Source organism: Centroberyx affinis, unplaced genomic scaffold (assembly GCF_046629955.1).
Source record: "Centroberyx affinis isolate AG114_WGS23_722 - 3 ecotype Tasmania unplaced genomic scaffold, CSIRO-AGI_Caff_v1 ptg000899l_1, whole genome shotgun sequence".
Lineage (NCBI taxonomy): Eukaryota > Metazoa > Chordata > Actinopteri > Beryciformes > Berycidae > Centroberyx > Centroberyx affinis.
Window position 1 is genome coordinate 97,501 of NW_027279485.1, and position 11,300 is coordinate 108,800.

Sequence of the window (11,300 nt, forward strand, 5' to 3'; positions counted from 1 at the left end):
TGTTAAGAGAGAGCGACAGTAGAAAAAGCTTAAACTCCAGCTCCTTGATTATTACTCATTACAATCAACTAATAAAATTAACTGCAAGGGTCAGAGCCACAGTGCCCAGACAATATTCCTTGAATAATCATGGTCTGTACAGTACTGATGCAGTACAACAAAAGACAGCCTATAGAAGAGCCTGTTAAGAGTCGACACACAAGGCTATTGGTTCAGGGAAAGTCATTTTCACTAGATGACTACAATAAAGAGAAAAAAGGATCAATTCTAAGTGCAAAGTATACACCCCAGCACAGCTCAAAGAATACCATTTTGTGATTCCAGGTGAGAGCTTTTTTTTTTGTTATTTCTCCTTTATTTAACCAGGTGAGTCCCATTGAGATGTTCATCTCTTTTGCAAGGGAGCCCTGGCCAAGAGAGCAGCAAACAGATTTTACAAAAATCACACAACCACAATATAAAATTACAAGGAATACATACAAATATACAAATTACACAGTATACAGTCTCAAGTAAAACAGCTACAAACTGAAGTTTGTAGCTGTTTGACTGCAACAGACTTTTACAATCACCCAGAGGGATGAAGTGATCCAGGTTTGCATCTTTCTGGAGCTGATTCCAGGACCATGGAGCATAATAACTAAAAGCCATCTTCCCAAATTCTGTGGAAGGGCGAGGGACAGTGAAAAGTAGTGAATTCTGAGAACGCAAGGTGTAAGAACTTGTGATACAATTGAAAAGGCGATTTAAATAGCCAGGGAGTTGCCCTATGATGACTTTGTAGATAAAAATGTGCCAATGAAAGGGCAGGTCTGACCTCATTACATTACCGCAGAGGTAATGTAATGAGGTCAGACCTGCCCTTTCATACAAGTGACAACGATGAGTGAGTGATTTAGCATTCAGAATGAAACGTAAAGCTCCATGATAAACTGTGTCTATAGTCTGAAGTGAGGTAGCAGAAGCATGCATATAAAGAATATCACCATAATCAATCATAGGGAGAAATGTAGCTATGACAAGTCTTTTCCTTGTAGCAAAATTAAAACATGTCTTGTTTCTAAAATAGAAACCCAGTTTAATCTTGAGTTTTTTAACAAGGTTGTCTATGTGTGTCTTAAAAGCTTTGCATCAAGCCAGACTCCAAGGTATTTATAAGATGACACTTGTTCAATACACTTCCCATCAAGGGTTGAGATGTTGGGAACAACAAGCTGGGAGTGTGATCTAGAAAAATACATACATTTCGTTTTATCAGAATTTAGGACCAATTTGAGATTGTTAAAATCAGCCTGAATGGAATCAAATGATTCTTGGAGGTCCTGGACAGCGCTAGACAGAGAGGCGGCACAAGAGTAAACAATTGTGTCATCTGCGTACAGATGGATTTTTGAGTTTTTCACAGCTGAGCCAATGCTGTTATGTAAATAGTGAACAAGCTTGAGATAAATGTTTCCAATAAAGAGCAGCCACAGTCTTCCAGGAAAGCCTACGTCTTTCTAGATCAGCCACATTCCTGTCATCCTGGTTCTCTGGCCAACAGCACTGACAAGAACGTCCCTCTCACATTAAAAACCCACACAGCAGATGTTTGGCAGTATACATTTTCATGTAGGCCTACAGTCTACAAGACAAACAAAACTCATAACCAAGCAGAAAACTGACACATTAACTCCCCTAGCTACTACTGTAGTATCTCCTCATGGGAAAGATCAGAGCGAGGAATCAGAGCATTTCCTAAATGTAATTCATTTAAGATTACCTATCACCTGTTTAAAATTGTAATTAATATTACCATTATGTAATTTATTACTCAAATTCAGTAGTGTAACTGATTACTCTTGCTTTCTTTTGGATTACTTTGTGTCCAGAATCCATATAATGTGAAAAATATACACTTCATTATATTTTTTCAAAAGTATCTGTAATCTCATTACTGTATTATTTGAGTAACTAACTATTTACTGTTACTATTTAAGAAAAAGAATCAGATTGCTGTAATCCCATTACACACACATGAACACACCTAACCCATCACACTGCAGGCCTGGGAACGATATGCCTACTCCAGCTGCATCACATCATGGGAAAGCTCCAGTCCAGTTGCTGTGAATACGGAGGCTTATCACATTGCTGCCAAAGTACAACAGGACTGCTCTTCACAAGATCTAGAAGAGCCATATCATATGAATGTGTAACAATAGATACTGTGCAGATATCACATGGTGCAATTGCTTGATTCACATGTTTTACATTATACTTATATTTTTGAATTTTGTCAATTCAATTCAAAATTCAACTCATTTCAAATAACAACCATTATCAATATTCAGTGAATATTATTTGCCCACAGTGTCATGTTGGAGCAAAAATGGATCGAATGGTGTTACGACCCTGGGTCATAATTTGTATTTGTATTTCTGCTGGTCATAATTGTAATAAAGGCCGGGCGTAACAAATGGATTGAACAATCAATAAATAACATCAACTAATAATTAACAACAAGTAATAATAATATTCAAAGCATTGCATTAACAGAACATAACTAGAATCAATCAAGCCATTTAAAAGCGAAGTCAAAAATTCAAAAGGTCGTCTTTGACACAAGACGTTTAATCATTAGTGACGAAGACCTGTCTCTGTATTGGTAGAAGACTGTAGGTGGTTATTTCATGTGAAAAATATGTCTGCTGCTATCTATGCTCCTTTTCTCTTTGTTTGCCTTTGTGTGCTGTAAATGATCCATAGTGGACCTTGTCAGCTCCAGTGATTTTATTACTGAGGCTAGCAATTATGTTCAAAGGACTGGCAGAGATCCAAACCATCCTGTAATGCTAAATATGAGAACGGACTCAGCAGACCTGATGAAGTCACTGTTAAAGGCTTTTTTTTTGGCAAAAGCAGTTGTAAAAACGTAGGGTACGTATTGTAGGGTAGACGATGGATGAAGCTGCCGGTTAGTAATAGATAATACATTTACTGCGCTGTGGATGTTGTCGCTGTGTCTTACAGTGATCTTGGAAGATGAAAAGATGCTCTTGGGAAAGACAATCCACATGTTGATGAGGTTGATATTGTTCTCATTAGAATAGCCTACCCTCCTTTTTGAATCAAGCAATCACAAATCTTGTTTTGGTAAGATCAATGGCTCTCCCCAATAGGCAGACTGGACATTAATGGCCTCTGTTTGCAAACAAATTATTTACCAACCAATTAGTTACTCTTAAGCAGAATAAGGGGACTGGGTGAAATAGAGATGAACTCATTTTTGGTTCAGATTCTTTTGTTTCAGGTACCGTCTTGGCAGCCCAACCCAAAGACTTGGACCAATTACACATACACACACATAGATACATGTAAAGGTACACATACATATACACTTATACCCACGTTGGTCTGTTTGCTTGTTCACTTCAGGTCGGTACCGTCCAGGCAAAGACAAGCCAGACCCGAAGACCTGGAAGGCAAATTTCCGCTGTGCGCTGAACTCTTTGCCTGACATTTGTGAGCTGCGGGAGCACAGCAGGAAGAGAGGCAGCAATGCCTACAGGGTCTACAGGATGCTGCCCAGCACACACACACACAGACGCAGGAGAGGTAAGACCCGTGTGTGGGTTTACTTATCATCCAGATGCAACCACACACACACACACACACACACACAAATAGGTAAGACGCATCCAAGCACACAGACATACTGACATATTCTCACAAAGGCCTCATGTAACCACTGGTTCTCTGCCTCTCCTCTCCTCTCCTCTCCCCTCCCCTCCCCTCCCCTCCCCTCCCCTCCTCTCCTCTCCTCTCCTCTCCTCTCCTCTCCTCTCCTCTCCTCTCCTCTCCTCTCCTCTCCTCTCCTCTCCTCTCCTCTCCTCTCCTCTCCTCTCCCCTCCCCTCCTCTCCTCTCCCCTCCCCTCCTCTCCTCTCCTCTCCTCTCCTCTCCTCTCCTCTCCCCTCCCCTCTCAGGACTGCAGTTGTCCAGCAGGTCCAGAGAAAGACAGATGAGTCCAGGAGTGTCAGGACGTGATGACACACACACCAGTCACACTCCAAGCACAACACACACCACACACACTTCACAACCCACCACAACAAAACACATTTCAGACACAGCAAGCACCTTAAACACACCACAGAGGGCGGGGATCCCTGTAGAAGATACATACGGCAACACTCAAACACATGGTGAGAGCTCACACACACACACACACATTTTTATTTTTTTACTGTTGCTATTAATGTCATTCTATATGTTAATTATGTTGGTTTCTATGTCACCATTGTTTGTTATTGTTGTTGCTGCTGATTTGTTGTTGTTCCTGTGGTAGTTGTTTATAATGATGATGTTGCCCCTGTAGCCTGATAATGATAGTGCTGTTGTTGTTGTTGTTGTTGTTGTTGTTGTTGTTGTTGTTGTTGTTGTTGTTGTTGTTGTTGTTGTTGTTGTGCAGTCCTGTGGGAGGCCCGGCCAGAGGAGCAGGAGCAGACTGATGCTGTCTTTAAGGTAAAAGACATGAATGGTTCAAATGGTGTGATGAATGGTTTTCTGACTGACATTCGGACTGACTGTTTTATTTATCTGGTGGATCACCTGTAGTCTACCACTGGCTACCTGCCTGACTGTGTGCTTGTCTGACTGACTGGCTTACTGGCTGTTGTTTTTCTGTTACCTCCTGTAGTTGGCTGACCACCTGAGTAAAACTGAGCTTTGGGGCCAAACTGAGCATCTGCCTGCCTGCCTGCCTGCCTGCCTGGCTGCCTGTCTGTCTGTCTGTCTGTCTGTCTGTCTGCCTGCCTGTCTGTCTGCCTGTCTGCCTGTCTGACTGTCTGACTGTCTGCCTGTCTGCCTGCCTGTCTGTCTGCAGCAGACAGCAAGCAAAGAGCAGCAAATGTAACCACTTTCATGAACTGGCTATAGATTGAATCACTATTGTGTTATAGAGTAGCAAAATGACCATTTATTTATATGAAAATGTGCATTATTATTTTAACTCCTATTGGATTACCTGAGCACCACTGAGTTCTAGGACCAGACTAACTGTTAAAAAGTAATCAGGTGCCAAATATTTACATGCATGAGAGAGCATGCGATTAGCGGTTTACATGTTTATAGCTGGTGATCGGAATTATCAAATTTTTCACTGCAGTGAGGTCTCTGTCTTGTCTAACCACTGTTAACCTACTTGATACATGACCGCCACCTGCGCACTGGGGGACTAATGATTATTGCGCACAGCGGTCGATTTGTACATGGATAGCATCGCCTAAACAATAAAGACCCAATGCTAATAGGCCTAATACCAATAATAAGGCCAATAACCAATATGGTTGAGAAACCTCAATACATCTTCATGAGCCTAACATGTGGCTCTGTAGCCTCTGTGTTTTTTGGTTGTGTTAATTCATGGATGACACGGCCCTCTTCTTCTCTTATTTTCTTTTAGCCCACAAGTGTGGCACATCGCCATCTATATACCTGTAGTGTGAGAATGAATAATATGCAAGGGCATGTGTGCCACGACCAATTCTGATATGAAGGCTTACATGATCGTCAGTAGGATAATCCAGCACTTCCAAGAGGATTGCTTTTTTGACCGGATTGGCGTTGGTTAAGGTGCTAAAATGATGAAGCATTTATATGAGGTCCTGCCATTGGGAATAAGTCTGAAATATTCCAATTAATCTGATTAGAGCTCCCTGATGAAGGCCGATGCCGAAACGCGTTGGAGTTTTGTAAGTGTTTTTAATGTTCCTAGATGAGCCCATGAAATAAAGGCTTTTTACATTTTTTTGTGTGCCTTGGACTTTTGTTTTATTCAGTTGCATACCCCAAACCAAAGAGCACCTTTCTGGAGGTTTTTTGACACTGTGTACCATTTTTGTAGCACTCTCTGTTTTTCTTCTTTGTTCTAATATGATTATTTGACTGCATGTAAACATAGTCAGTGTCTGACTGACTGGTGTGCGTGAGTCTTATCTTATTTGGTGGACTATCTGATCAGTGTTTCAGGCTGGGACTTGACTGTCTGACCGACTGTCTGTCTGACTGACAGACTCACTGTCTGACTGTCTGTCTGTATCACTGCAGTTGGTGGATCACTTGAGCAGTACTGAGCTGTGGAACCAGACTGGAGAGCAGAGAGGATGGAGAGCACACACACTCTGGGATCATTGGCACTGTAGGACACTGTGTGTGTGTGTGTGTGTGTGTGTAAGCCCATGTTTGAATTGGGAAAAAAAAAAAAAGAATAATCAATCCTGCCTGGCTAACAGCTGATAGCTCATATCTGTTGTGTTTCTCTCTGTGTGTGTGTGTGTGTGTGTGTGTGTGTGTGTGTGTTTGTGTGTGTGTGTGTGTGTGTGTGTTGTTTTCTGCTCCACCAGGCACTGGTGAGGACTACCTCTACACCCTGCACACAGAGAGCTATGCACATTGGACAGACAGTGATCTTCTTGGTCAAAACTACATCAAGGAGCTCTCTGATTGGTCAACACTACAGCAAACATTGACCCCATAGCTTTGCACTGGACAGCAGCCACCAAACCTACTGGTAAACAAGAGCTCCCTCTATTGGTCGATACCAAAAAAGGCTTTTCCTATTGGCTTTCTCGCTGACTTTTCTCATCCTGCCTGTCTGACCACTGAGAGAGAGAAATAAGAGAGAAAGGGCTGACAGGGAGTATTGATCTGTCAGTCAGTTGATCATCCTCTGCTGAGCTGAGCATGCTGAGATAAAGATCCTGTTCCAAGCCAAGCTTTACATCTGTCATCATCACTCCGGTTCACTGTGGTTCACTGTCACACTCTTGCTGAAATAATACCAAGCTCAGACCGCAGATCTCATTTCACTGGTTACAGCTCAGTAGAGAGTCAGTTACTGCTCTGCTGACTGAGCCTCGCTGTAAGTGTTACGTTTACCCAACGACTCATACAGTGAAACACAATCTGTGCCTGTAGGCTGCAGTGAAGAGTGATGCATAACTAAAACAAACTCCTTATGTTTTCTGCACCAGGAAACAGTGTGACCATAATTCATATCAGTCATTGAAAGGCACCAAAATATGAACCTCTACACATTCGCACATGCATGCACACAACTCACACGCACATACACTTTATTGGAGATGATGTGATCAGTTTGGCTTTGTTCATATCAAATTTATATGCTCATTCGCTCATTCATATCCAGTGTTGCCAGGCCAGCAAAGCATACAGAGGAGTTTCAGGGTAGCTGGCAGTGCTGTGTCTCTGCCTAACAGGAGAAGCTAGCATTCTGCCTGCATGCAGTGAGCTTGATAGCAGCAACACAAATCTAACTCATGTTACTAGTAATTTAATTGAGAATAGCAAAACTTTGCTCATTTTCCTCTCTTCAGTTGCCATAGTTTTTGTCTGTAAGACTGCAGAAATATTCACTATACCTTTTGACTTTTGGGTTTGGCAAGTTTTTAAAATTGCTCCATGAGGTACTAATGCCTTATTTGTATATTTTCACATTGTCAGATTTACAGAAAACAGAAGTCACTCATTCCAATGGAGGATTATTGGCGGAGATGCTGCAAATTTTCTGTGATACAAGCTACTTTTTGTGAATAATTCTGCAGTTGCAGAATGTAAAAAGCCAGTACAAGCACAGCACCTTATTGGGTGTCTCTGCATCCTGCACCTGTATTGTGTTTGCTGTGCATATTTGTTTGTTTTGTTTCATTTTGTTTTTCTTTATGTCTGTGTGTTGCATTATCTGCTTTATCTTTGCAATTGTTATCTGGAATTATTGTATGCCACCCTGTTAAAAAGCTGACACTTTTGCATTCATTTATAGGACATAAGCTATTTCTTTGCCCTGAAACTTGTCTGACATTTTGTTACAAGGATTGACAGTATGTGACAACCAAACATGACTTTCACATGTACTTTCAAGCCAAACAAAAGGCATTATATTTCTGTTTGTTAACAATGGACTAAAATACAACTGTATTTTCAGTTGTTAATGGTTTATAAAGTATTTTCCCACTACAAGTAAACATGCAGTATGTGACTATAGCCAGAATTTAGATGGTCAAGTAAATTGTTAATTGTATCTTTAAAGATAAAGCAATGAAACAAAAACTAGTGTGCTTGGGAGCTTGGGAACTGAGAAAACCAACAATGCCACACTATGCACTGTGGTCACTGAGAAACCATGAACAACAACCATACTTTATGCTATACTGCCTGAATATACAGTGATTGAATGTTCAGTGTGGAGCAGGGCCGGCCCCGGGGTTTTGGTGGCCCTAAACAAGAAATTTGTGGCCCTATAACACTATACATTACACATGCGCAGCTGCTAAACAAATTTCCTTGCTTACATCAGTCATCACATATGGAATGAAACTGTACAGCCTGTTTCATACCAAAGCAATGAGCTGGGTAAAAGGTAGAACTGGTGGTGTGAAAGGGTCTAGCCAGGTGATCTCAGTAATGCAACCCAGGAATAGACTTTTTATTAGGCATTCAAAAACTTGTTATAGTCTGAAAAATATTCCAAGCGTACTCAGAGGGATACAATTGTTGACAACTGTCTTGTGCAGTACAGTGTAATCTATCAAGAGAAAAAAAAAATATCATGCAAGGTTAGCTAGTTAATTGTAAGCCTGTGTACTCGGATGTGTGTGTATAGAGCTCAAACCTGGGTAACCTAAATGTAATTCAGTTTCATAAGTATCATTCAGCAACAATATTATAGCCTACTTTCTATGCCTGTTCATTATTATATTGATAACTGGAGAACTTGCTTTCCTGTATGATTTCACTGCAATACACTCAGAGGATTCAAATCCTTGAATAATGTGGCCCCATGATGGACCACAGACAGTGTGTGGCCCTAAACGAGCACATAAACTGTTTATGCCTGGGGCCGGCTCTGGTGTGGAGTGATAGAATGTTGAGTGAATATATATATGTATACTCTGCTGTCTATGTCTATGTCTTACACTGTCCCTAATATGAGAGTTACTAATGCTATATATCTTGTATGAGACAGTGTAACAGGGGGATACATTAGATTTGTGTTAACAAAGAGGTGTCATCCACTGTCATCCCCACATACTGTAAATCATCCCCTGAATAGATAAGATTCACACTAGCAGGATGCTGTTTTGCACAGCAACAAATTGAAATAAATGAAATGATGCAAAGGCAGCATGGCAGTAGGACTGTGCTATTATGTGCCTTTAATCATGCTGACTTTTATAAACTTGTGCATTCAGTTTGCCTTCCTAAACAGTTTTCAGTAAAACATTTTCAACAATATGGAACTTCATTGCTCAACCTGTGTGTGTGTGTGTGTGTGTGTGTACACTGCAGCACTGGGAGCAGAGGCTCTCTCTGAGACAGGAGGAAAACAATATTTTTCTGTGAAGGAACGATGGTCTGGCCCTGAAGGTGGGACTGGACAAAAAGACTGCTTTACAAACTGAAATATTTAAACAAGCTACAGCTGTTTTTTCAAAGACCTGTTTGTCATCCCATCACACTAGGAAGCACCAAGTGAAGCTATTTTGCTCACATTGCTATCAGAGTTGCAATCCAGAGTGGGAAGTGGTCAGACCCACACTGATTGTAGCTTAATTCCACATAGTCTGGATGCAATCCAGCTATAAGGCTCATATGAGAGAAAAGAGAAGGGGAGGAAGAGGGAAAAAGAAATGTATAATATAATTAAACACAGCCAAAAGAAACACAAAACAGACATTTTCAGGTGGCAATGCACAGTAATGTGAGCTCAATGAGTACAATGTACTTCATTGTAGGTTATAGTCACAGTTCTTCCAACACACCTGAAGACGACAGATACCTGCCTTCAAAATGTGACGACTGCATACCAGTCAAGAATAGATAAAATGATCACTTTTCACAGTAAAACTGTGTGACAAAAACAGAATGGATGGAATTAAGAAATCTGTCAGTGAATGTTTGGAGGGTGGTTGCCAATGGTTACAAGGGACATTCCATGATGCTGGAAGAGCGACAACAAAACCAAAGATTGTAACTTCATCGCCTCTTCATTCCTGGCAGACCTGGTCACTCACGATGTTGGTATTCTACAGGAAGATGCAATAACATGACAATGCTTCATTCTGTCGTCTCTTTTCCAACATGGCGTAACGTCCCATGTAATCATTGGGAAAGACTCTCCAAATATTCTGCGGCAGGGTTCTGTTTCCATCAAAAACCAGGAGGGTTTAGGGGACACAATGACCAGATTTGCCAGATGATGTGACGTGATGCTTTTGAACAATCATGTTACATGCGCTGCATAACAGAATTTTAGCCTTAAGCTTGTATAGACTGCCACTGTTTGACTGTCACGAGGGTGTGTGAATGAGCAAGAGAATACTGTATGAGCGTATCTGTGAGAGGGAATGCAGGGGCGTGCATATATGGAAGATATGAGGAATTATCTGCCTAAATGCATCAACTGATTCCTTGCTTGTGTCTTTAACTGTTAAATTCAGACTAGAGGTTGCAGTACTTTAGCCTGGTCCTGACCAGACTCTGACCCAAAGAGGTGACCCGTCATCTTCCAGGATGGGAAGTCGAGAAGGAATTCTGGCACAACTTCACCTAGTGACAAGGTGCAGCAAACACTGGAAAAGAATAGATTACAGCAACACTTGCAGTACTGGGAACAAACGTTTATTAGTAAAAAACAACGTGTTTTGGCTTGTGGCCTTCATCTGGGTTTTTGGTCTGGCTGTTTGTATGTCCACAATACATTTTGATAGAATAGATATAGATTAATAGAATTTATTTTGTTTTGTCTCATCTTGTCTTACCATGAATCGAAATGACATTTTCATATCGTCATAAGTGTAGCCTAAGACACAGCCTTTGTTATTTTTACCTCTGCCAAGGAAGTTATGTTTTCACCCCTGTTAGTTTGTCTGTGTCTGTCAGCAGGACATCTAAAACATTTATGAAAGGAATCTCTGAAATTTGGTGGACAGATCGGCCTTTGGCCAAGGAACAATTGATTAGATTTAAGGTGGTGATCCAGATCTGGGATTTCCGCTGTTATTTTTTGGTAGCCACAACTATGACACTAACAGAGACAGAGACTTGATCCTAAATCCTAAAGGTATGTTGCAGAGTCAAGAAACCAATTGAACTTCAAATTGAAGTGATAGGAGCGATGTCTTTGGGTATAACAGCAAGTTGGAGAATAGTTCAGCTTTCACAGATGTTTGCACTGTCCGAGCGCCTTCTATTTTTAGTGAACATTTCCATACCCCTCCCTTTAATTCACAGCTCCTTG

The 11,300-nt window shown here is 41.1% G+C and overlaps 1 protein-coding gene across 1 annotated transcript in view; it reads left to right on the top strand.

Moving 5' to 3' along the window:
• irf1a (interferon regulatory factor 1a) overlaps positions 1 to 9,274 on the top strand; it is an 11,168-nt gene extending 1,894 nt beyond the window's left edge. The window contains exons 4-9 of the mRNA XM_071521583.1: positions 3,418 to 3,597; positions 3,967 to 4,185; positions 4,452 to 4,504; positions 6,089 to 6,179; positions 6,385 to 6,551; positions 7,505 to 9,274. Of these exons, the coding sequence (XP_071377684.1) occupies positions 3,418 to 3,597; positions 3,967 to 4,185; positions 4,452 to 4,504; positions 6,089 to 6,179; positions 6,385 to 6,518 (677 nt within the window). The 3' untranslated portion in view covers positions 6,519 to 6,551; positions 7,505 to 9,274. The remainder of the gene's footprint in view (positions 1 to 3,417; positions 3,598 to 3,966; positions 4,186 to 4,451; positions 4,505 to 6,088; positions 6,180 to 6,384; positions 6,552 to 7,504) is intronic.
• Positions 9,275 to 11,300: the final 2,026 nt, after the last annotated feature.